Source organism: Dama dama, chromosome 10, assembly GCF_033118175.1.
Source record: "Dama dama isolate Ldn47 chromosome 10, ASM3311817v1, whole genome shotgun sequence".
Classification (NCBI taxonomy): domain Eukaryota; kingdom Metazoa; phylum Chordata; class Mammalia; order Artiodactyla; family Cervidae; genus Dama; species Dama dama.
Genome location: NC_083690.1, coordinates 15816337 through 15842298, shown reverse-complemented (window position 1 = coordinate 15842298; position 25962 = coordinate 15816337). Strand labels below are relative to the sequence as shown.

The 25962-nt window shown below is 49.3% G+C and overlaps 2 protein-coding genes across 10 annotated transcripts in view; one reads left to right on the top strand and one right to left on the bottom strand.

The window, feature by feature from the left end:
• The window catches only part of ABCC6 (ATP binding cassette subfamily C member 6), a 70601-nt gene extending 46195 nt beyond the window's left edge, over positions 1-24406 (top strand). For 2 of the 8 annotated variants that reach the window (XM_061152908.1, XM_061152906.1), the window contains 9 exons: positions 4725-5035; positions 7128-7327; positions 9235-9361; positions 10764-10865; positions 12116-12262; positions 14222-14380; positions 14458-14624; positions 16917-17111; positions 17422-19669. In XM_061152908.1, coding sequence (XP_061008891.1) covers positions 4725-5035; positions 7128-7327; positions 9235-9361; positions 10764-10865; positions 12116-12262; positions 14222-14380; positions 14458-14624; positions 16917-17111; positions 17422-17530 — 1517 coding nt within the window. In that variant the 3' untranslated portion in view covers positions 17531-19669. Of the gene's footprint in view, positions 1-4724; positions 5036-7127; positions 7328-9234; positions 9362-10763; positions 10866-12115; positions 12263-14221; positions 14381-14457; positions 14625-16916; positions 17112-17421; positions 19670-20485; positions 20675-24270 lie in introns of those variants that run through there. The other 6 variants (XR_009694420.1, XR_009694421.1, XM_061152907.1 and 3 more) reach the window with 6 other exon arrangements.
• Positions 22866-25962, bottom strand: part of ABCC1 (ATP binding cassette subfamily C member 1 (ABCC1 blood group)) — a 148192-nt gene continuing 145095 nt past the window's right edge. For both annotated transcript variants that reach the window (XM_061152904.1, XM_061152905.1), the window contains 2 exons: positions 25043-25237; positions 22866-24473 (listed from right to left, as the gene is read on the bottom strand). In XM_061152904.1, coding sequence (XP_061008887.1) covers positions 24365-24473; positions 25043-25237 — 304 coding nt within the window. In that variant the 3' untranslated portion in view covers positions 22866-24364. The remainder of the gene's footprint in view (positions 24474-25042; positions 25238-25962) is intronic.

The window sequence follows — 25962 nt, the reverse complement described above, 5'->3', positions numbered from 1 at the left end:
ATCTGTCATCTCATATAGATACAAAATTAAACAAACATTAAAAAAATTTTTCCTAGTGGTGAGAACTCTTAGGATTTACTCTCTTAGCTTTCATATATAACATACATCAGTGTTAATTAGGGCTTCCAAGTGGCTCAGATGGTGAAGAATGTGCCTGCCATGCAGGTTTGATCCCTGGGTCGGGAAGATCCCCTGGAGAAGGGAATGGCAACCCGCTCCAGTATGCTTGCCTGGAGAATTCCATGGACAGAGGAGCCTGGCAGGCTGCAGTCCATGGGGTTACAAAGAGTTGGACGTGATTGACTAACACTCTCACTTTCAGTGTTAATTATATTTATCACGTTGTACATTACATCCCTGGTATTTACTTACCTAATAGCTAGAAGCTTGTACCTTTTGACCACGTTTATCCAGTTTTCCCTCCCCACATACCTCACCTCTGGTGACCAGAAGTCTGATGAATTTGTTTTTGAAGTATAATACAACACTGTGTTAGTTCCTCTTCCAACTTTTCAACTTTCCCTTACGGTACTTGTTGACTATTGGTCTCATGCCAGCTTCCTGTTACATAACATAGTAATTTGATATTTGTCGGCATTTCAAAATGATGACCATGAGAAGTCTTAGTTATGATCTGTCACTATAAAAAGATATAATTATTGACACTATTACCTCACACTATATATTTCATACCTCTTGAGCCATTTATATTGTGAAGGCAGATTTGTCCCTTTTAACCTCTCTGACCTATTTCTTTTCTCTCTTCCCTTCCCTCCCCTATAGCAACCTCCTGTTTTTCTCTCTGTATGTGTGACTCTCTTTACTTATGTTTGTTTATTTGTTTTGTTCTTTAGATTCCACATATAAGTGAAATTACACAGTATTTGTCGTTGTCATTTCATTTAGCATAATACCTTCTAGGTCCATCCATGTTGTCCCAAATGGCAAGAGTTTTCTTTTTGGCTGAGTAATATTCTATTGTATATATACTATATCTTGTATATCCATTCATCTATCAGTGGGCACTTATGTTTCTTCCATATCTTGGCTTTTGTAAATAATACTGCAATGAGCATAGTGGTGCCTGTATCTTCTCAAATTAGTGTTTTCATTTTGGGGGAATAAATATCTAGAAGTGGACTTGCTGGATTGTATGGAAGTCCTATTTTTAATTTTTTGAGGAGTCCCCATACAGTTTTCCATAGTGGCCACACCAGTTTACATTCCCCTCAGTGGTGCACAAGGGTTCTCTTTTCTCCACATCCTCACCAACACTTGTTTTGTTGTCTTTTTGAGAATAGCCATTCTGACAGGTATGAGATGATATCTCATTGTGGTTTGATTTACATTTCCCTGATGACTGGTGATGGTGAGCATCTTTTCAAGCACCCGCTGACCATCTGTATGTAGTCTTTGAAAAAATGTCCATTCAGATTCTCTGTGCATTTTTAAATTGGGTTGTTTGGTTTTTTGACATTGAGTTGTATGAGTTCTTAGTATATTTTGGATATGAACTCCTTATCAGAAACATCATTTGCAAATATCTTCTCCCATTCAGTAGGTTAATTTTTCATTTTGTTGATAATTTACTTCACTGTGCAAAAGCTTTGTAGTTTAATGTAGCCATATGTTACTGAGAGAGGTTTTTGTTGTTTGGGGGGGTTGTTTTTGTTTGTTTTGTTATGAACAAGTGCTGGATTTTATAATCTTTTTCTGCCTCTGTTGATATGATCATGTGATTTTTCTTCTTTAGTCTGTTCTGTAGTAGATGACATTAATTGATTTTTCAAATGTTGAAGCAGCTCTGCACATCTGGGATAAATTCCACTTGGTCATGATGTATAATTCACTTCATATCTTGTTGGATTTAATTTATTTTGTTGAGGATTTTTACATGTTCGTTCTTTAGAGATGTTGGTCTATGCAGTTTTCTTGTAATGATTCTCTGATTTTGGCTTCAGGGAATGCTGACCTCATAGAATAAGTTAGGAAGTATTCCCACTGCTTCAATCCTCTGAAAGAAATTATAGAGAATCTGAAAAAGATTGTAGAGATTAATATAATTTCTCCTTAAATATTTGTTAGAACTCAACCAGGAACTCACCTGAGCCTGGCACTTTCTGTTTTGGAAAGCTATTAATTATCAATTCAGTTTCTCTAATAGTTTCTAAATAGGCCTACCTGGATTATTTCTTCTTGCATAAGTCTAGGTAGATTGTATCTATCAAGGAATTGGTCCATTTCTCCAAGGTTGTCAAATTTATAGGCATAGAGTTGTTTGTAGTATTCATTTATTATACTTTTAATATCCATGGGATCTGTAATGATGTCCTTTTATTTAAAAGTTCAGATATTAGTAATTTGTCTCCTCTCTCTTTTTTCTTAGTCTGGCTATAAGCTCATCTTTTTATCTTTTTTTATTTTTTTATCATGTCAAACAACTTGGCTTTGTTTTCATTGATTTTCTTTATGATTTCCTGTTTTCCATTTCATTGATTTCTACTGTGCTTTTATTGTTTACTTTCTTCTGCTCATTTTGGATTCTGTTTTCTGTTCTTTGTCTAGTTTCCTAAGGTGAAAGCTCAGATGGTGAATTTTAGATCTTTCTTTTTTTCTAATATATACTTATTCAGTACTATCAGTCTCTAAGTTGCTTCAGTCTGACTCTTTGCCACCCCATGGACTGTAGCCCACCAGGCTCCTCTGCGCATGGGATTCTCCAGGCCAGAATACTGGAATGGTAGCCATGCCCTCCTCCAAGGGATCTTCTCATCCAGGGATCAAACCTGCCTCTCTTATGTCTTCTGCATTGACAGGTGGGTTCTTTAGCACTTGCACCACCTGGGAAGCCCCATTCAGTGATATACATTTATTTTAAGTATTGTTTTCACTACACCCTCCAAATTAGATAGGTCGTGTTTTTATTTTCATTTAGTTTAAAATATTTTAAAACTTCTCATGAGGTTTCTTCTTTGACCCATGTGTTACTTAGAAATGTGTTGTTTAATCTTCAAGCATTGGGGGATTTTCTAAGTATTTGTTGTTTCTGTGTAATTCCACTGCCCTCTGAGAATAGACATTGTAAAGTTTCTCCTCTTTTAAATTTGTTAAGGTGTATTCTCTGGCCCAGAATGTGGTCTATCTTAGTGAATGTTTCATGTGAACTTAGGGATTTGTGTTCTGCTGCCACTGGATGAAGTGATCTGTTGATGTTCATTGTATCCAGTTGACTGATGGTATTGTCCAGTTCATCTCTGTCCTTACTGATTTTCGGCCCACTGCGTCTGTCCTTTTCTTATAGAGAGGGGTTGAGGTCTCCAACTATGATAATGGATGCATCTATTTCTCCTTGCAGTTCTACCAGTTCTTGCCTCACATATTTTGATGCCCTATTGTTAGGCAGTACACATTAAGGATTGTTCTGTCTTCTTGAAAATTGACACATTTGTCATTATATAATGCCCTCTTTATCCCTGATAACTTTCCTTACTCTAACGTCTGCTCTATTTGAAATTAATGTAGCTACAAACTATATAGGTATAATGTACAAACTATATAAAACTATATGTCTCAACCTAGTTTAAACAGCAAGAGAACGTATTGGCTTATGCGTCTGGAATCCATAGGTAACTAGCTTCAGGTATGGCTGTGGATCCAGGGGTACAACAAATGCTGGAAGATTAGCTTCATTTTCTTCCTCTATGATAGCTTCCTGTGCAGGCAGGCTACCCCCCTTGGTGGTAAGATGGTATCTCACAGCTCCAGTCTCACCACCTCAAAAAAGTGAGCACCTCTTCCCGAAAGTCCCAGGTCTCACCCTCATTGGCCTGACTTGGGTCATGTGTTCACCCCTGAACTGCAGAGGTTTGGACTGTCCAGGGGTGAAATTCTCCACACTCTAGAAACAGAGAGTGAAGTTAGCTCCATTGCAAGCACACACATGGGCTCTGGGAGGAAGCAGATATATTGGTTTCCTAAGGCTGCCATGGGCTTGCCAAGGTGGCACTAGTGGTAAAGAAGCTACCTGCCAATGCAGGAGATGCGGGTTCAATCCCTGGGTCAGGAAGATCCCCTGGAGGAGGAAAGAGCAAACCACTCCAGTATTCTTGCCTGGAGAATCCCATGGATGGAAGAGCCTGGCAGGCTACAGTCTGTGAGGTCGCTAAAGAGTCAGACATGACTAAGCAACTAGGCAACAGGAACAACAGGGCTGCCATAAAACTCCTCACCGCGAGCTCAGTTGCTTAGAACAACAGAAACTTTATTCTCTCACCATTCTGAAGCCAGAAGTCCAAAGTCAAGGTGTCAGTAAACACTGGTCCCTCTTGGAGGCTCTGAAGGAGAAACTGTCCCATGCCCTTCTCCTAGCATCTGCTGGTCGCCGGCCATCCTTGGCATACCTGGGCTTGTGGTGCATCACTGCCTCCATGTTCATAGGACCTTCTCTTCTTTTCCAATGACACCAGTCATTGGATTTAGACCCTGCCCTAAATCCAGGATGATTTCACCTCAAGCTCATTCACTAATAATATCTTCAAAGCCTCTATTTCCAAATAAGGTCACTTTCTGAGATTCCTGGTAGACATGAATTTGGAGGGGAGACACTATTCAAGCCTCTGCGTGGTGGTTCCATCAAGGGATAATCAGGGTGGTCAAACCATAGGATAGCCACCATGGGGTGATGGGGGTCTCCAGCTCTGATGCCCTGATGTCTCTGTCCCCAGCAATCGGGCTGTTTGCCTCCATGGCCACAGTGCTCCTCGGTGGGATCCGGGCATCGAGCCTGCTCTTCCAGGGGCTGCTGTGGGATGTGGCCCGGTCTCCTATTGGCTTCTTTGAGCGGACACCCATCGGGAACCTGCTCAACCGCTTCTCCAAGGAGACGGACATAGTAGATGTGGACATCCCAGACAAACTCCGGTCTCTACTGATGTATGCCTTTGGACTCCTGGAAGTTGGGCTGGTGGTTACAGTGACCACCCCTTTGGCTGTCGTGGCCATCCTGCCACTGCTCCTCCTCTATGCTGGGTTTCAGGTAAGGAGAGCTCAAGGAGGCTCCTGGGGTCATCCAAGGTCACCTCCACCAGTCCCCTGTCTCTGGACAGGACTCAGTGTAAGAGGTTCCATGCAGCCGGACATCTAGAGGCCACCCCTAGAAGAATTCTCAGAGACAGAGACACCACAGTCTGTTTCTAACACTTATTCTCATCTCTGTCTCTCAAATGTTCACATCAACGTTATTAATATCTAACAGTTTATCCTGCTGCTGCTAAAATCGACTTCCTCTTCTCCAGTGATCTGGAAACCAAGAAGGCATTGCAAGCTCTTGAAGACTGTTGTATTAGGCTAGACTCTTTCAGTGGCTAAAACCAGAGACCACCTCAAGTTAGCTTAAACACAAGAACCGATTTCAGTGACATGCTCCCAGGGTGTAGGGGATCAGTTGTTCCCAGAGTGCTGTCACTCCACATCACCCCTTAGCGGATCTCGAAGTGTGGTATCAGAACAGCAGCATCAGTTTCACCTGGGAACTAGTTAGAAATGCACCTTCTCAGGCCCATCCAAGACCCCCTGACTCAGATACTATGGAGGTAGGGCCCGGAACTCTGGATTTTAATGAACGTTCCAGGTAATTCCAATCCATGCTAATATTTAAGAATCACTTATTCAGCTCTCCTTGGCCTAATTTTGCACACACGCCTTCCCCAGGGGGCAGGTCTGATGGCCCGGTGGCAACCCTGTACTTACAGCCTCCCACCTCATCAACCCCAGCACAAGCAACCTTTCTCCAGCTCAGCAATCATACATCAGTTCCAGGGAAGATTCAGATTGGCCCTTCATGGGGGTGTTCATCCTGAACTCATCACTGCGACCAAAGGAAAAGTTTACTCTGCCCAGCAGGGCTGTAGCATATGACTGCCTCCTTGATCAGATCTCATTATTGACAGCTAACCCCACAGCCCCTCAAGGAAATCAGAAGTAGAAAAAACCTTGGTAGCCAGACAAAAATCAGAAGTAGAAAAAAGCAACATGGTAGCCAGATAATATCCATGGTATCACTTCCCTCCACAACTATCCCAAGTCTCTTCTATACCCTCTTGAGCTGGGGGAGGAACTGCTTTCTCTGTCTAAAGCTTTGGAGTTGGGCAGAGATGGATTTGAATCCAGGTCCTGGCACTTGTGTGCTATAGAGGCTCAGACCAGCTTCTTCATCCCTCTGAGTCCCTGGTGTTCTTATGTATATGCTGTGAACGATGCTTACTGCTTCTATATTCACAACAATGTCCACCTCCAAATGCCCACCTCGCCATGACCGAATACTACAGTTCACCCTTGAACAACATGGAGATTAGAGGCACCAACCCTCCATGCTATTGAAAAATGTGCTTCTAAGTGACAGCCGGTCCTCTGTATACACAGTTCCTTCATATCCACAGATTCAGCCAACAGTGGATCATGTCATACTGTAGTATTGACTATTGAGATTTACTAAAAATCCACAAATAAGTGAACTCATGCAGTTCAGACCCATGTTGTTCCAGAGTCAGCTGTATTTGGAAAGAGCCTGGCATGCAGCCGGTGATCAATAAAGGCAGGTTCCTCCCCACCTGCCAGCTATGTAACGGTTCCAGTGTCAAAGCCAATGACAACATACATTGTTTGTGCATCACTGTGTTCCCAGTACCCGACATGTAATCCTCGAGTTAAGTGAATGCATTCAACTTGTCCAGCTGCCTTCCTTGCCTGCTGTGGTTTTGTTCCCACAATGACTGGCCCTAAGTGAAGCTGTTGGCCTTGGAGCTGAGAATAAGACATGCACAGCAGATTAGTGGTTTCTCCACCCTGGCTGTGCTTGAGACTCACTTGAAGGCTTTTGAAAAATTCCAAAGCCATGGCGATGATGCCAGAAATTCTGACTTAATAGTTCTGGGGTGAGGCACTGGGAGTTTTTGAAGCTTCCCAGGTGATTTTTAAAATGACCCATGGAACTCTGATGCTGCAAGGACATTGGAGCCCAGAGAGGAGAAGCAGCTGACCCAAGGTCACACAGCAAGCTGGTAAAAATTCCCTCTGCTTCTCAGACTCTGTCTCTGTGTGTTTGTGACTTCTCTGCCATCCCTCTTCAGAGCCTGTATGTGGCCAGCTCGTGCCAGCTCAGACGCCTGGAGTCAGCCAGATACTCGTGTGTGTGTTCTCACGTGGCCGAGACATTCCAGGGCGGGCCAGTGGTCAGGGCCTTCCGGGTCCAGGGCCCCTTTGTGGCTCAGAATGACGCCCACGTGGATGAAAGCCAGAGAGTCAGTTTCCCACGGCTGGTGGCTGACAGGTAGGCAGGGGTCAAAGAAGACCCTCTCATCCGTCTGTGTCCCCTGAGAATGAATGAGCCCTCATGTCATACTGTGTGGCCAGAGAGGTCAAGGGGCCTGCCCAGGGTCACACAATGAGTCGAGCGTAAACAGAGCCTAGATCCCAGGGGTGCACATGGCTCACACTGTGAGCAGATGCAGATTGGCCTGGGGGATCCCCGACAGCAGATGGGAAGGAGGTACAGATGTCAGAAAAAGGGAAGAACCCTCTGTTGCCTTGACGACAAAGGAGCTACATAAACATCCTCAGCCTCCTTTCAGTACTAAGCAAGAAGAAGAACACCAGCTTTGAGCACAGACAGACACGGGTGCAAACAGCTCTCCAACTTGCTAGCTGGGTGATCTTGGGCAAGTCACATGACCTCTCTGAGCCTCATTCGTCAAAGTGGGTTTGTACTCATGGAGCGGCTATTGAGATTAAACAAATATACTCATAGCTAATACTTGTAATGTGCTCACCACATGCCTAGCACAGTCCGAGCATCCTTTATGGGTTAATTGATTTAATCCTTTTAGCAACACGACCAGGCAGAGACTATTTTACAGAGGATGAATCTTAGGCACAGAGAGATTTCAGAACTTGCCCAGGGCCACACAGCAAATATATGGTGGAATCAGGATTTGAATCCAGGCAGTGTGATGCCAGAGTGTGGAGAAGGGCAAGCACATAGCAGATGTGAATTCAGTAAATGTCAGTTCCTTCCTATTTCCTGTCCAGGTCCCCAGCCAGCTGGGGCTGGCTGTGAAGCTCTGTAGCTGTGGGTAGTGTCTCAACTCCCTCTGTCTTCTGGGGGACCTGCCATGGCCCCTTCCTGGGGTCCTAGCCTAAGGAGGAGGAACCTTACAAACATTTAGGAAGCACCTTCTTTGTCTAAAGGTCAATGATTTCTGCACCATATATGGCAGGGTGTATCTCATTTAACCCTCTCAACTGTAATAAGCCAGATATTATTTCATCCCACAGATGGGTAAGCCAGGGAGGAAAGAAGTGAAGGGACTCCCCTAAGGTCAGCCATCTAGGAAGTGGCAGAGCCTCAATCAGGCAGATGTGGCTTCAAATTGCTGTGTTTATTATGTGTGTGGACTTGGACCCTCTGAGCCCCCGTGTCCTCATCTGTCCACTGGGGACAAAAGTCTCCCTATCGTGGTGTTAGGAGGACTAGGTGTTATGTGCAGTGAAACCCAGAGCTCCCTGAAGACAGGGTTTTTTATCTCGTCCCCAGCATCTCCTGCATGTGTGACACACAGTAGGTGCTTAATACACATCTGCTGAACGAATGAATAAATGAATGAATGGTAGAGCAGGAATGCAATAAAAGGGGTGTGTATTTCTTCAGCCACTCGATATATATTTGTTGAGCACCTACTGTGTGCCGGATCCTGTGCTGGGTTCTCGGTGGGGACAGAGCCATGAACGAGATGAAGTTGCTGCCCTCATGGAGCTCACAATCTGCTGATGGAGGCCAACAGTCAAGGACAGATTAGTTTAGTTTTCAAGAGTGATAGAAGGAAGGAGTGGTCTGAAGGGCTTTCCAAGGAGGTGATATCTAAGCTGACTTGTGTGAGGGTGGGATGTTGGTCAGGTGAAGATGGAGGTGGGGTTCAGGCAGGGGAAACACAGGGGATGTGGCTCGCCACAGCCCAGGGACAGAAAGCATAGCTTACTTGAGCACCTACTGTGTGCTGGGTCCTGAGCTGGGTGCAGGCGAGACGGGGCAGCCTGGGCCTCCCCCATCCTCCGAGCTTGGGTGTGGAGGAGATCGTAGCCGGGACCCTGTGGCCACTCGAGCTGGCACAGCCCTTGTGCCCAGGGAAGCAGGTCCCACAGAGGCCCCCACTGACCCCAGTCTTACCTGTCCCTTCGCAGGTGGCTCGCTGCCAACCTGGAGCTGGTGGGGAACGGGCTGGTGTTCGTAGCTGCCCTGTGCGCAGTGCTGAGCAAGGCCCACCTCAGCCCCGGCCTCGTGGGCTTCTCTGTCTCTGCCGCCCTCCAGGTACTTCCGACACCCCCCAACCTGGGCTCCAGGCTGTGGGCAGAATGGGCACAGACCCCTGCCAGGGGGACCTTCAAGGACCTGAGTCCAGCCTACCAGCCAGTGAGGAAAACACGGCTCTGCAAGAGCCGAGGCTGGACCTCGGGCAAGAGGTTCCTTCTCGGAGCCTCAGCGTGCTCCTCCGAAAAATGGGCAGTAACCCCTTCCTTCCAGATGTTGCAAAGGTTGATTGAGATAATGTATATAGAGTCCATATCCAGTGTGCTGTTAACGTTTTGTTAACTCTTAATAACAATATCTAGTGTCAGGTTATGACATCTGTAAAGGATGGCTTCCCTGGTGGCTCAGACAATAAAGAATCTGCCTGCAGTGCAGGAGACCTGGGTTTGATCCCTGGGTCAGGAAGATCCCCTGGAGAAGGGAATGGCAACCCAGTCCAGTATTCTTGCCTGGAGAACCCCATGGACAGAGGAGCCTGGCGGGCTCCAGTCTGTGAGTCGCAGAGTCAGACATGACCGAGACTTTCACTGTTTTCACTTCTAAGAGGAAAAAAAAAAAAAAAAAAATATATATATATATATATATATATATACACACACACATACACACATGTTCAGTTGCATACGCAAGTAGCAGTCACTATGAATGAGACATTGTTCTAAGGGCTTTATAAACACTAGCTCATTCAGTCCTGCCCACAGCCCCATCAGGGGTACTGTTATTGTCCTCATTTTATAGTTGAGGAAACTAAGCTTAAGGCTGCAGCAAGTAAGACTGACTGATGGGAGGGTGCTTTTCTATCGTGTGGTCCAGAGGCGTCTCTGAGGAGGGGGCCTGAGATCTATGGCTCTCAAGTGGGATGATGGGGAAGGGAAGTGGAGAGTGGTCCTGGTGTGGAGTCAGCAGGAGGAAAGGCCCTGGGATGGGGGAGAGGTGTGACTGGTGTTAGAAGAACAGCACAAAAGGCAATGTGGCTGGAGAGAGTGTTTGAGGCAAAGATTAGGGGGAAATGAGGTTGGGGAGGGATGGGGGCAGGGCTGGAGCAGACAGGGCGAGTGGGCCCTGGTAAGGAGCTCGGTGTGGTTCCCAGTGTGATGGGAAATCAGTGGAGGGAGCCCTCTCTGAATGGAAGTCCGCAGGCCTGGGTCCTGCTGGGTGTCCTTGGGAGGGCAATGCACCATCTCTGGTCCTGGCTCCCTACTGCTTCAAGAAGGATTGGGCAAGCTGATGTCTGAAGGTTTGTTTCTAGTCCACATACCCCAATTTGACTAAAGGGAAAGAGGGGTCCTTGTGGCTACAGTCAAACTCTGCCCCCTTGTCTGCCCCAGATCCCACCTCCCAGCCCCTGCCTCACCTCGGGGTGGTCTTGCTGAAGCTGCCCTGAGGGGTCTTCTCATACCAGGTGACCCAGACGCTGCAGTGGGCCGTTCGCAGCTGGACAGACCTGGAGAGCAGCATTGTATCGGTGGAGCGGTTGAAGGATTACGCCCAAACGCCCAAGGAGGTGACGGGTGGGAGGCGGGGCGGGGGTGGCAGGTCCCATCTGGGTTTCGCAGCAGAGGACGGCGGACCCAGATCTGCCGCCGACTTCAGAGCCCCCGCCGCGGTAGACCGGACTCACAGCCAAGGTGGCTGTCGTAGTTAAGAGGGTAGGGTCCGGAATGAGGTCAAATCCTGGTTCCTCCGCTTCTTAGCTTGGGCACAGCAGGGCACCTTGAATGACAGCGGACTGTGAGTAACAGCATGATAGTAACATGATGGTCGGAGGCGTCCCTGGTGGTTCAGATGGTAAAGAATCTGCCTGCAGTGTGCGGGAGACCTGGGTTTGATCCCTGGATTGGGAAGATGCCCTGGAGAAGGAAATGGCAACCCATTCCAGTATTCTTGCCTGGAGAAGTCCATGGACAGAGGAGCCTGGCAGGCTACAGTCCATGGGGTTGGTTTTACTGAAACATCATTATGTTTCAGCATTGTAGCAGCAGCATTGTAGGAACAGAAGAGAAACAGCAGCAGCCTAATAGTTCTGGGTGTACTAGGAGATCATCCCACAATAAAGGACTTCATACCGGGTCCACACACCATAAATACTCAACACATGTCCACTGCTCTAGGTAGCCCCATTTCACAGATGGGAAAGTCAAGGCTCAAGAGAGTGGAGTGACCTGTTCAAGGTCACGGGAATAGTGTATGGCAATACCAGTCTCTACACTGCACAGAGTTGCCCTTTTCATTAAGAAAAAAGGAGGGTATCTACCTCTATTAGAGTAGAAAGAATATTATTTGACAGTTAATACTGGCTAATAATAATAATTTAAAGAGTAGCCAGCACCATTATAATTTTCCCAGTATTCAATATTATTTGTTTTTAGCCGTGCTATATTCCATGACCCGTAAGAACCCTATAGAATAGCAATAAATATGCCCATTTTATGGGGCTTCCCAGGTGGCACTGCTGGGTAAAGAATCCCCTGGCACTGCAGGAGATGTGATTGACCTGGGTTCGATCCCTGGGTCGGGAAGCTCCCCTGAAGGAGGTCATGGCAGCCCACTCTTGTATTCTTGCCTGGAGAATCCCAAGGACACAGGAGCCTGGCGGGCTATTGTCTATGGAGTCGCAAAGAGTCAGATGTGACTAAACTGACTTCACCTGCATGCCCATTTTACAGAAGAGGAAACTGAGGATCAGAGAGGTAGGCCATTTCATGAGAAGCCTGGAGAAAGGCTCCCCTGACCCAGTGTCTCCTCCTGCCTCAGGCTCCCTGGAAGCCGCTTACCTGTGCAGCCCACCCCCCCTGGCCTCGTAGGGGGCAGATTGAGTTCCGGGATTTTGGGCTGAGATACCGACCCGAGCTCCCGCTGGCCGTGCGGGGCGTGTCCTTCAAGATCCATGCAGGAGAGAAGGTCAGTGGCTCACCTACCACTTCCTCCTCGTGGTGGCCAGGCTGGGCATCACCCCTGAGCACCAGCTCCCTCCTCCCCTCCCCACCTCAGGTCCCCAGTCTCCAGACCCACCACTCCCTCAATGGAACTAACCATCTTCCCCAGAACAGCTTCCGTCTTGGTGAAACCACTCACCTTCTTGATGTCTCAGATAAGGAAGCCTCTCCCCAACTTCTTTCTTTTTCCTGTCATTAGCTGAACAGCTACTATGTGCTGGGTGCTGTGCTGAATGTCCCACACATTATCCAGTTTGCATGGGCTCAGTTTCTGGCTTTGCTATAGCTGACCTTGGGCAAGTCACTGCATGCTTTGGCCTCAGTTTTCTCATCTGTAATAATGGGAATAATAATGTCAACTCATAGAGCTGTTGAGAAATTTAACTGGGTTAAATACATAGAATGAATACACTGAATGGAACAGTGCCTACCTGCCACAAAACAAGTGCTATAAAAGTGTTCACCAACTCTTTTTTATTCATGATTATTTGCATTTTTACTCCAACATCAAGCCTAGCATCATTCCATTTACAGATGCCTAGTCAGGCTGCTTCACTGAACCCCTGAATCCTTCTCTACCCTCCCCACACAGTGGCATTCCTCTCTGCCCTCCCCCCGACTGCTCCCGGCCCCCCCAACCTCCTGTTTCACAACCTCCAAACTGTTTTCCTGTGATCTTGATTTGAGCATGTCATTTCCCTGCTCCAGACCTTCCTCCCTCCTCGTGTCCTTCCAGTAAAACCCAAACTCCTGAGCTTGGCATTCAAGACCCTACCCAGCTACCCACTTCACTCATTGTCCTACAAGGGATTAGGCAACATTTGTGGAGCAGCGGCCTCTAGGCCAGATGCGTACATGGTGGTGCCCTCGGACAGGTTACAGCCTAGTTAGTACTTGGTATCATGCAGCTGGAATCTTCACCCTCCCTGAACTCCTGCTTACCCTTCAAGATCCCACTCAAGTACCCCCTCCTCCATGAAGCCTTCTCTGATCAACCTCCATCCCAGGCAACATGAACAGCGGCTCTGTGCTTACCTCCATTGCTGCAGGGCCAGAGCTTGATTATAGAGAGGGCTTGTTCATCACACTGTGTTCAAATTAAGTTTACTCAAGGGCACTATTTTCAAGACCAGATGGTGAGCCCTTTGGAGTGGGGACTCCTTAATTTCTGTATTCCTGGTGCCTTAAAGAGTGCCTGTCATACAGGGTGACACAGATGCTTCATTCATTTATTAAACAGTGTTGATCCCCCACGAAATATCAAGGAAGGATGGGGGATGGATTAAAAGATGGGCTGGCAGATGGAAGGATGAAGGATGGATGGCTGGGGTTGGGGGCTGGATGGAAGGAAGGAAGAGGCATGGATGGAAGGATGAATGGATGGATAGGATGGAGTGAAAGGAGAGACAGAAGGAAGGAGTATGCATTGAAGGATGGTGCGTGGAAGGAAGGATGGACAGATGAATGGATCAGAGTGTGGTTGGAAGGAAGGGTGAGGGAGGGAGGGATAGGAGGAAGGGGGACTAATAGAAGGATGGGACAGAAATAGATGACATGGGATGGAAGGGAAGATGAGAATGATGGAGTGGTGTGGATGAAAGGATAGGAAAGGATGGAAGGATGAAGGAGCAGAAGGAAGGGTGGGGAAATGAATGAAAAGATGGGAGAGATATATCAGGATAAGGGAAAGATAGAGAATAATGCACAGATGGTTGGATGGATTGATGAATGGGTATATGGACAGGTGAGCAGATGGAAGGACGAATGGGCAGATAGAATGATGGATGCACAAAGGATGATCAATAGATGGATGGATCTTGGGTGCAGGGTAAACATCTAGCAGAGGCATGCCCAGGAACCCTCTGTGGCCTGCCTTCTGGCCAGGCCTGTTTGGAACAGGCCACACCATCCCATCCCCTGGCAGGTGGGCATCGTTGGCAGGACAGGGGCTGGAAAGTCCTCCCTGGCCGGAGGCCTGCTGCGGCTCGTGGAGGCGGCAGAGGGCGGGATCTGGATCGACGGGGTCCCCATCGCCCAAGTGGGGCTGCACACACTGCGGTCCAGGATCACCATCATCCCCCAGGTGAGGCCTGGGGAGGGGCGGGCAGAGACAGGAGGGGTGGCTGGGCCCAGCTCTGACCCGCCGTCCCTCCTGGCCAGGACCCCATCTTGTTCCCTGGCTCTCTGCGAATGAACCTCGACATGCTCCATGAGCACACGGATGAAGCCATCTGGGAGGTCTTGGAGATGGTGCAGCTCAGAGCCGCAGTGGCCAGCCTGCCCGGCCAGCTGCACTATGAATGTGCTGACCAAGGCAACAACCTGAGGTACGGCCGCCCCAGCCAGCCGAAAGCTCTGTGAGGTGCTGGGGGAGAGGCAGGTGTGGCCAGTGTCCCCCTGCCAGGGTGATATGCCCTGGAAGTCCCCTCCATAGGATTATCATGTAGGATTATCAGCCCTGTTCTGTTTGTAACAGGACAAATCCCACCCCTCATAAGCAATTCCTACTCCAACATAGTCTCTGAGTATCAAGTTTCTTTTTCCTAAATTTGTTTCTAAATTTCTTTGGTGACAAAAGCCAACCTCCGCTGACACGAGGCAGCTTATGTCTTTATTTTTCTCAGCATTTATTTTGCTACGAAAATACTGTGTTTGATATTGGACGCTAACCCCATGCTCACTGGGGTTGTTACGAAACATATGAGGTATGCCTTTAAAAACTTTAAGAAATTGTAGTAAAATACACATAACATAAAATTTACCATCTTAACCACATTTTAGTGTTCAGTTCTATAGTGTTAAGTACATTTACATCATTGTGCCTCCAGAAATTTTTCATTTTGTGAAATGGAAACTCTAGCCATTAAACGGCAATTCTCTATTCTTCCCTCCCTCCAGCCCCCTTTAATTTTGTTTCACTGGGTTTGACAATTCTCGGTACTTCATTTAAGTATATTGGGTCAGTTCTTCTCCCTCGGTTCTTGTCTTGTCATAGCAAAGGATTGAAATGACAGACTAGGACAGCTCAAGTAGGCAGGATTTATTAAGCAAGCAGTACTCTCTCCAGGCATGAGAGCAGACCAACCCCGACAGGAATGGTCTTGGCTCAGCTTTCCTTTTTCTCTCTCTTATTACTTCCTCTTTGGTGGTTCCTGGGGTTTGATTGGTTGCACCCCATGCAAATGAGTCATGAGCCCAAAACCAATCAGGGGAGGGGTTGTGTCTTCCTCTGGGCTCCAATTTCTTATGCAAATGAAGCATAAGCCGAGACCAATCAGAGCAGGAGATGAGAGGAGGACGTTGTGCAAATGTAAATGAAGCATGAACTTGGCACGTCCAGTCAGGGAAAGAAGTGTATGTTGTCCCGTTGTCTTTTTGGACCACCATTTGGGTCCCTGTATCCCTACCTAGCAAGTAGAATATTCTAAAACTTGTCTTCCTGTGACTAGCTTATCACACATAGCATAATGTCCTCCAGGTTCATCCATGATGTAACAAGTGCCAGGTTTCCTTCTTTTTTTTAAGGCTGAATCATATTCTGTTGTATGGATAGATCACATTTTTCTTATCCATTTATCCATTGATGGATGCTTGGGTTGTTTCTACTTTGTGGTGACTGTCAATAACATAGATGTACAGGTGTGTGCCTTTTTAAAAATCAAGGCATTCTGGATTCTTCAACCCGCCTGACCCAGAAGGTGTTAGGGTAAGGGCCCCTGGGTGGTAATGGTAGGAGGAGGGACAGAAGAGCTTGGTGGTCAAGAGCATAGACATAAGTGGAGGACCTTGGGCAAGTTATTTAATCCCCTGTGTTTCCATTTCCTCATCTGCAAAATAGGAATAATAATTAGAACCTGCCTACCCATGCAAGGATTGAACAATACATGTAAAGTTGTTGACACAGTGCCTGGTGTGTAAGAAATATTCATTTCACTATTCATTTTTAATACTCCAAGCTACAGTCTCACTAATCCCATTTCACAGAGGTGGAATCTGGGGCTTCAGACTGACCAACTTGCCTGGCTCATAAGTGGTGAATTGGAGCAAGGTCCAGGCTCCTGACACCCACCAGGCCACAGTCAGTCCAGGTTCCCTAAAGGGTGTACTTGGAGCAGAAGCTGAACATGGCAGGAAACAGCCCCCAAACACCCTTCAGCCTCCAGGCTCTGGGAGCTCAGTGACTGCGTGTCCTTGACCCTCAACTTCCTCATCTGTAATTGGGGTAAAAGGAGGACTTACTCTGTGATGATCACGGCTTTTACATGACTTAGCTTGTCCTTCCAACCTAGTGAGGAAGGATTCTGTAACATAACACCCACCTTTGTGGTCTCCATGAGATGAGTCAGTATCCACCAGCACACAGTGAAGACCATAGACTAGAGATAGAAATAGCCATCCCACAGATGGGGAGACTGAGGCACAGAGGCTTTGACTTGCCTAATGTCACTCTGCTCAAAAATGGCAGGATGAGGATTCCTAAAGACAGGGGACCCACAAGTAGGGACATGCCTCCCTCGCTCCTGTGGCTGCCGTAGGGAGTGGGGACACATTTGTGGGCACGCCCTGTGGGTCAGTCCCGACATGCAGACATCTGGCCTGACTGTCCCACTCCTTCCCAGTGTGGGCCAGAAGCAGCTCCTGTGTTTGGCACGTGCTCTTCTCCGGAAAACCCAGATCCTCATTCTGGACGAGGCCATGGCTGCTGTGGACCCAGGGACAGAGCGCCAGATGCAGGCCGCCCTGGGGAGCTGGTTTGCGCAGTGCACAGTACTGCTCATTGCCCACCGCCTGCGCTCTGTGCTGGACTGTGCCAGGTAAGCCCCCCCCACCACCCCACTCCATGTAGCTGGCACTCCTGCAAGCAGAGGAAGGCATCAGGGTTTGGAGCCGGAAGGGCTCTGGAATACATTATCAAGTGCCCATTGTACAGATGGCAAGACTGATGCCCACAAGGGAAGGATGAGCCCGAGGACACATGTCCAGCAGATGCTTCCAGCTGGGTCATCAGGGTCAAGAAGATGCATGGAAGGCCACACTCTCTTGGATGTGACATGCTGGGCCTTCAGAGCAACTGAGTCTGTGGACTGGAGTCTAAGGAGCTGCCTGTCTCTCTCTCCCCTGCAGGGTTCTGGTCATGGACGAGGGGCAGGTGGCAGAGAGTGGCAGCCCGGCCCAGCTGCTGGCCCAGAAGGGCCTGTTTTATAGGCTGGCGCAGGAGTCAGGCCTGGTTTGAGCGTGGCCCCTCCATCCTCCTCTGGCCCTACCTACCCGGAGATTCTGCCAAGCCCTGGAGACGTGCTGACCTGGGGTCATCAGTGGCCCCATGGAATTGAGTCTAGACGCCTTTCTACTCTCTGGGAGGAGAAAGTGCCATATCATCCCAGAGCCAGGAGGACACAGCCACCCCATAGGTCAGCCTGATCAAGGCCCATCCAACCCCTTCTATCCCAGAACCAAAGTCAACAGCAGCTCTCTGCCCTGGCTGCCCCCTGGACTCAACCCGGGACCCACAAACCTGTCTGTGCCCAGGCTCCACCACAGACCAATGAAATCAGAATCCCTGGGACCAGAGCAATTGTGTATGTACCTTTTACAGAGTACCCCTTCTATTTTGAGATGATTACAGATTGACAAGCAGTTAAAAAAAAAAAAAAAAGTCCAGAGAGCTCCTGTATACCCCTTCCCCACTAATAGTAACATCTTTCCATTTTAAGTATAGCTGATTGACAATGCTGTGATAATTACTACTGTATAGCAAAGTGATTATATATATTAAATATTCTTTTCCATTATGATTGTAGGATATTAAATATAGTTTCCCTGTGCTATATATACATCATAAAATAGTCATAAAATATGACTATCTTAACAATTCTTCCAGTTCAAGAGCATGGAGTATCTATTTCTTTGAACCATCTTTGTTGTTAGTCACTCACTCAGTCGTATCAGACTCTTTGCAGCCCCAAGCAGCACGGCAGGCTTCTCTGTCCTTCACTATGTCCCAGAGTTTGCTCAAATTCATGTCCATTGAGTCCGTGATGCTTTCTAACCATCTCATCTCCTGCTGCCACCTTCTCCTTTTGCCTTCAATCTTTCCCAACATCAGGGTCTTTTCTAAAGAGTTGGCTCTTCGAATCAGGTGGCCAAAGTATTGGAGCTTCAGCATCAGTCCTTCCAATGAATATTCAGAGTTGATTTCCAATTAGGATTGACTGGTTTGATCTCCTTGCAGTCCAAGGGACTTTCAAGAGTCTTCTCCAGCACCACAAATTCCCCTTATTAATATCTTAAGAGTTCTCAGCAATATGTCTTTTACCTCCTTGGTGAGGTTTACTCCTAAGTATTTTATTTTGGGGGTTGCAATTTTGAAATTTTTCTTTTACATTCCCTTTCTGACATTTCATTGTTCGTGTAAAGAAATGCAACAGATTTCTATATGTTAATCTTGTATCCTGCTATCTTGCTGAATTTATCAGTTCTAGGTTTTGTGTGGAGTCTTTAGGGTTTTCTATATACAGTAGCATATCATCTGCATATAATGACAATTTTACCTCTTCCCTTCCAATTTGGATCCATTTCTTTTTCTTGTCTGATTGCTGTGAATAGGACTCCCAGTACTATCTTGAACAGAAGAGGTAAGAGTGGGCATCCTTGTCTCATTCTGGACTTTAGCAGAAAGGCTTTCAAAGTATTCTGTCAGCTGTGGGTTTGTCATAAATGACTTTTATTATCTTGAGATATGTTCCCTCAGTACCCACTTTGCTAAGTTTTTCTCATGAATGGCATTTTGTCAGATGCTTTTTCTGCATCTATTGAGGTGATTATGTGGTTTTTATCTTTTGTTTATGTGGTGTATCACATTGGTTATGTATGTTGAACCATCCTTGTGAACTTAGGATAAATCCCACTTGGTTGTGGTATATGATCTTTTTATGTGTTGTTGGATTCAGTTTACTTTTATTTTGTTGAGAATATTTGCATCTATACTCATCAGAGATATTGGCCCATAATTTTCTTTTTTGGTGGTGTCTTTGATTTTGGTATCAGTGGGATGGTGGCTTCAAAGAATGTCTTCGAGAGTGTTCCCTCCTCTTCAGTTCTTTGGAAGGGCTTGAGGATAGGTATGGTATGTTAAGATAGAATTCACCTATGAAGCCAACAGTAATGTCTTAAAAGACAATAGATTAATATCACAACCAGGAAATTGACATTGGTACAACCCACAGATCCTGTTCGGATGCCCAGTTTTACTTGTACCCACTGTGTATGTGTTTCCTTTCTATTGCATTGCAATTGCATCACCCACACAACTTCCTGCATCTGCCACAGTTGGGATGCTGCCCGCTTCCATCTCCACATGGACCCGTCCACCACGCCCACCTCCCTCCCACCCCCATAATCACTGGTGTGGTGTCCAGCCCATGTGATTCCAATGTGTAGCCAGGACTGAGAACCACCGCTCCACCTCATCCTTGAGCTGCTGGGAGTATCTCGTCTGAACAGATGCACAAACCACAACCCACACAAGGGATGGGCCTCTCCAGGCACAAACCCAGCACGCAGTTCAGTTCCAAAACTGAGATGCGAGGAGCCAGGTCTCCTGGGCCTCACCCGGAGAAGTTGCTCAGGATTTGGAGCGTTTCATCCATTTGTTTATCAAAGACCAAGTTCTGCCCCAGCAGCAGCTGGAACACCCAGGGCATTTCTGGTCAACTTCTGCCTGCCAGGTGCCGGGGGGTAGATGCTGTTGGAAGGCCAAGGTCAGGGACGTCCTGTGCCCCCCTGTGTAGGATGGTCAGCGATATCCCTGGCCTCCACCCACTCGAAGCCAGCAGCACCCTCTCCTCTAGTTGTGATCAAACAGTGACTGCCCGCTTAGTCACTGACCCCACCATCACACAATGCACCGATACTTGGGCACTGGCTGTGTTACTGCATCAGAGCAGCCTGTCAACACCCACCTACTTGCCGGGACACAGCCTGCCCTGTCCCACCCAGCTCGTGGGGTCCATCCTGACCTGAGATTTTCAGCCCAGAGTAATCTAAACCCAGCTGCTACCTCCCCCTTTTCAGGATGTGACCAGAAGTTCATTTTGACAACTTCAAAATGGGGTGGGCGTTGGCATCTCTTGCCTGCCCGTCATGCCAGCCAAATGTCATTACTAGTGATTTTTGCCCCATTCTGCAGAAGAAGCTGAGGCTCGGGGAGTCGACGTGACCTGGCAAGGCCCACCCAGCTGGGAAGCGGCAGAGCGGGCATCTGCCCCTGGGCCTAACGCCAAAGTCCACATCATCTCGGGCGGGTGTCCATCCAACTGCAAGATGCGGCGACATGCGGGAAGGGACCAGATACAACGCTGCTTGTGTCTCCGCCTGGAGCTGAGCCACCTGCCACCCTGGGAGAGCCCCCATGGGCAGCAGCTGTGCGGTTGGCACCCTCCCTTGGGGTCGTTCCAGGGCTACAAGAGCCTCCTTCATGGAGGGAAGTGTTTTGCCAGGAAGCAGAGAGTGGGCCATGGAGCCAGCACCCTCGAAAGCCTGTTAATAATTAGGCTGCTGTCGGGCGCGCGCCATGGCTCCTTGGACACCAGCCCACCGGCCACCCGGGCCATTAATCCCCCGGCCGTGGGTCCTGCCAGCAGCGCCTGGCTGGCCGGAGGAGACAGTGAAGAGGCAGGAAAGCCACATATAGACCTTCCTTGGTCAGTGCCTCCCTCAGTAGGTCCTTTAACCTCACCCAAGTCCCACTGGTCACTGCCCACACACAGCCCAGCTCTAAATGCCTGTTGCCCAGTTAATCCTCACAACTGGAAAGGGAAGTTATGTCACCCTGCGCCTTCCTAGGATGCTTTGCTGAGGAAGGTGGTATCATGAGGCCCCTTTTACAGGTGAGCAAAACAGAGTGTAAGTAGAGATTTGAATCCAGGCGGGCTGGCTCCAGAGCCCACGACCAAAGTACTGTGCCACAGCACTCCTTGCACATTTCTCTAACATCAGCTCACGGATAAGAGCTCAATTCCACTCCAGAAATCCCCCCGAAGGAAAGGGATCTTTTTCTTCTTGGGCCGAGATGGGAGATTGGTGCATTTGTGTTGGCTGTGCTTTCCCTCGCCCCAGCATGGTACATACACAGCATATAGGAGGGGTCAACATATACCAGCTGTGTGACTGGATGGATGGAGGAAGAGATGAATAGTTGGATGGATGGACAGACGCATGAATGCACAAATGGCATCACGACATATGAAGGCATCCTAAGGGTTAGGCGTATGCTGGGTGCTTTACCCCAATTTGGGTAAAAAAATTTTTCATCCTCAAAGCCACTTGGTCAGGTAGATACGAGGTACATCCCAGATGTACCAGTGAGGAGGCCATGACTCTGGAAGGCCCAGTTCTAGGGCCCCAGTGACCCCACTCTGGGCTCAGGCCAGGTCCAGTCCCAGCTCAGAGAATGCGGTCACTGAGCGCGTGCCCTGCGCCCTGCTCTAGAGGGGGCCGCTCAGCAAGGAACAGACAGACTGCAGCCCTGCTCGCATGGAGCTGCCACTGGCAAACAGCGAAGAGAGCAGGGGATGCCAACAGCTGGGGAAGACGGAGGGCCCTGAGGTTGGAGGAACAGCAGCGAGGTGAGCAGGCGGGTGAGCCGGGGGCTCCTCTCTGGCCCAGGTTCCCCTCCCAGGGGAGAGCTGTGCAAAGCGCCGAGTCCAGACCTGACACACAGCAGGCGCACAACCAAGTCTGGTCCCCCTTCTCCTTCCACGGCACTGGGGCGCTCACCTGGAGGAGCTGGTGTGCAGGGCCCCCGCGTCCCCTTCTTCAGGGTTAATGCTGCACCTGACCCTCTTCATGAAGCGGGTGAACTTTAAGCACAACATACCCACAGGCACACACGGGCCCCATGGCCATATGGGATCTGGCCCGGGACTTTTAACACTCAGCATCAGGCTAAAATCAATCCCCCACCAGCCTCTCACACATGCCTCTCATTCTAAGGGTGACAACCTCACAGCTGCTTTTCCTTGAGCATCTCTACCCCCTGCCTCCCAGCCCCTCCGGCAAGGCAGCCTGTTAGGAGTGGGACACCGTCGTGCGGGGGTGGGGGGAATGCGTTCCATTGGAAGGCAGATTCTTGACCAGAGGACCACCGGGGAAGCTCCCAAGGGAAATTCTTGCCACACGTGATGCTGGCCATGCCTGTGTCTTAGAACCCAAACTGGGCCACGCACTTAACACCCACATCAGTGCTCATCTTCAGAGCAAGCCCAGGAGGCAGGTATGATCAGCCCCATTTTACAGATGAGGCAACTGAGGCACGAAGACTAAGTGCCTTGCCCAGGGTCACACAGCCTGCAGAGGATGAGGGCAGGACTCAAGTCCATCCACGGTGCCACGCTGAGTCCCTACCAAACCCGACCTGATTATTAACCTCTAGGTTCCCAATTCCAAGAGCTCCTGCTAGAAACACCACGCTTGCCAAGGAGTAAGGACAGCAGCAGACGAGAGGGTGCCCCGTCCTGAGTCCTGGAGAGAGAGCGGGAATCCTCGCTAGAAGGAAAATGCAACAGTCGTTTAGAAAGAAATAAAATATTTTTTTTTACTGCAAATTATTTGCAAATGTTCACGTTTCCAGTGTAAGTCATTACAAAAAGATCCCCAAGAAACACTTGGTTTAGCTAATGTGAAAGAATGGTTTAACTTACAAAAAATAAATATATATTTCCACCTAAAAGGAGAAAGATGCTTCTCTGGTTTGAAGTCAGCAATGTAATTCACATAGCGAGCATGAATAGCGACCTCTCTCTGCTTTTTGGGTCTCACTTTGGTCTCCAATTGAGGGACCTACAGGGCTCAGACAGACCCCAACCTCCAGATGCTGGGCCACCCTGGCCATTCCCTGGGGTGCCGCTCCTCGGCCCAACGCTTCCTCCCAAGAAATTAAAGTCTCGAGACTGTTTTATCTCCCTGGAGCAGTACGTTAAAAAAAAAAAGAAAAAATCACTGACACCTGTGAAAAGGTCCTTTTCTTGTCTCAGAAGAGACTCAGTAACCGTTAAGTCAAGTTATCCACTGTGCTTGCCTTGACAGTGAACCAGTGGCCCCTGGTGAAAAACTGAAATCTAAGAACAAGGAGGGGACTCACGGGGGCCCTTTTCAGTACCAGCTGCTCCCACCCAGAGAGACCGGTGCTCTTGGCTTAGAACGCTTCGTAACGATGAGCAGGTTTTCATTCTCGGGCACCTGGAGGCGTAAACCCATTCTAGCCGTGGGTAAAAAGACAGAGGGAGGAAGGCAAAGACTGAGGTGGGTAAGGAGGTGAGCAGCCAAGAGGGGAAGCCAGCACTGAGAGGCCTCCCCCAGCCTGGACCTCCAGGCCCGGTCACCCCGAGTCCAGCCAGCAAGTCCCGTTGGAGGCAGGGCTGGGAGGCTGGTTCCCAGCGTCTGAGCACCTGGTAGACCAGATGGCTGGTGAGAGGGCCATCAGTGGTCCTTGGGACACTGCCCAAGGGTGAGCACGAGCTTCATCAGGCCCCTCACCTCCAACTGCAGCCCTGGAGAGACAAGCATCTGGGGAGAGCCAGGCAAGGACGGAGAGGTGCCGGGGACCAGCGAGCATCTCCAAGGTGAGGAATCCACAGACTTCGGCTGGAGGGACCTGAGGCAGTTGGCTGGATTTGGTCACTAGCAGATTTTACACAACCAATGTCTCTGGAAGTCTGCTGGCCCGAATGTCCCCACAGAGCAGGGAGAACACGTGTGCCCTCCAAGGGGCATGAGAACGTCTGTGCATGTGCGGGGGCTACAGAGCCGAGGGCGTGTGCATCATTGCAGGGGGAGGGGCTGCATCCCAGCATCTCTCCCATTTCTTCATGGCCAGTTCCAGGCAAGGGCCAGAGGGCGGCTGCTCTGTGTGTGTTTTGGTTTGGGGGGGGGCGGGGAGGCTGTTTTCATTTTTTTTTTTTTTTTTGGTTTCAGTCTATGAGAAGCTTGGGTTCCCAAGGATGCTGACTCGTCCCTGACTGCTGGCAGGTCGGCCCTGCAGTTCTGACCAGCTGCACCCACTCCGGGCTCACACCAAGCCAGCATCTTTGGCCATGCTGTAGAAGACACCTCTCCGCTGCAGGAGGTCGGAGGGGGAGCCCCACTCCCGGACCTCCCCTTTGTCCAGGACGATCACCCTGCAAGGGAGGGACGCAGACGTGAGGCGTGCGGTAGGGGCTGGCACCTCGTGCCCCAGGAGTCTACTTGGGCAAGCCCCTGCTTTGGGTCAGACCCCCAACACCCTCTACCAGGCCTGCTGCAGAAGCCGTCCACCTGGCTGCCTGGCCTCGACCCCAGTTCTAGTCAACGTCCTGTGACGTGACCTTCAGCACTCTCTTATTGTCTTGTGTATTTCCCTCCCAGCACAATTCGCTTTTATTTGTTGCTGTGTTTATTGTCTATCTCTGCACCCAGCCCCCAACTAACTAATCTATAAGGTCCCTTAGGCAGGCTCCTTGTGCGACAGCTCCCGGCTCGGTCCCCAGTGTCTGGAATGGAGCCAGGAATGTGGTAGACAATCCACACACATGTTAACTTTTGACTGAGAGATGGCAAAAATGCCTGGTACTAACCAGGACAGAGACACACCAGGGCTGTCACTAGGCGTAAGGTCAGTGTCGCATGAATGAACGAATGAGTGGGTGAACGGGGTCGGGGAGGGGGGTGGACTGTGAGACCCGGAGGCCTTCTGGGCCAAGAGCATCACCTAGTGTAGTCCATGATGGTGTTGAGCCGGTGAGCGATGGTGAGGACGGTACAGTCATCAAACTGCGTCCGGATGGTGGACTGAATGAGGTCGTCCGTTTCCAGGTCCACGGCCGCCGTGGCCTCGTCCAACACCAGGATCTTCGTCTTCCTCAGCAGGGCCCGGGCCAGGCACACAAGCTGGCGCTGCCCGACGCTGGACCGGGCGAGAAAGACCAGGAAACAACTGTCAAAACCACCCCTGACGCTGAGCCCAGGCCCGAGCTGAGAGGAGGGATAGGAGACCCTGTCTGCTGCTCAGACCAGGAGAGCACTTCCACTCCCCACATCTGCGGCCACATCAGCCACACTAATCGATCAGCACGGTCTTCCTGCTGAGCTAGAAGCAGTCTCAGATTCATTCTCCACACAGAGCTCAGAGGTGATAACCAAGGTATCTGATCAGTTCAGTACAGCGAGTAGAACAATTAGCAAACTGGCCCCACATCCGTGCCTTCTGCAGGGCCTCTCTCAGTGGACCTGGGACTTGACCTTGTGCCCGGCTTTGGCCACTGGGGTGCTGGCAAACCTAGAGGCTTGGAACGGGGATGCACACCAGGGTGTGCTCACGCCTGCATCTCTGCCATCACCGTGACGACATGCCTAGGCTGGTTTGCCAGGGAAGGAGAGACACATGGGGCAGAGACTAACGGCCCCAGTGGAGGCCAGCTAGAATATCTGCCTGCAGCCAGTGGCCCCACCCACGTGGGTGAGCCAAGACTCCTGGCCACCCCCGTGTGTGAGTGGCCACGGCTCTTGGTGAGCACACCTGAGGGTTGGTGCTTGGTTGTCATGGTGACGGATGCAGCGAGAGAGACACAGGGTCCCTGCCATGCCAGGCATCACCACTTTAGTTGTTGGATCCTGGGTGGAGCCTGGGGG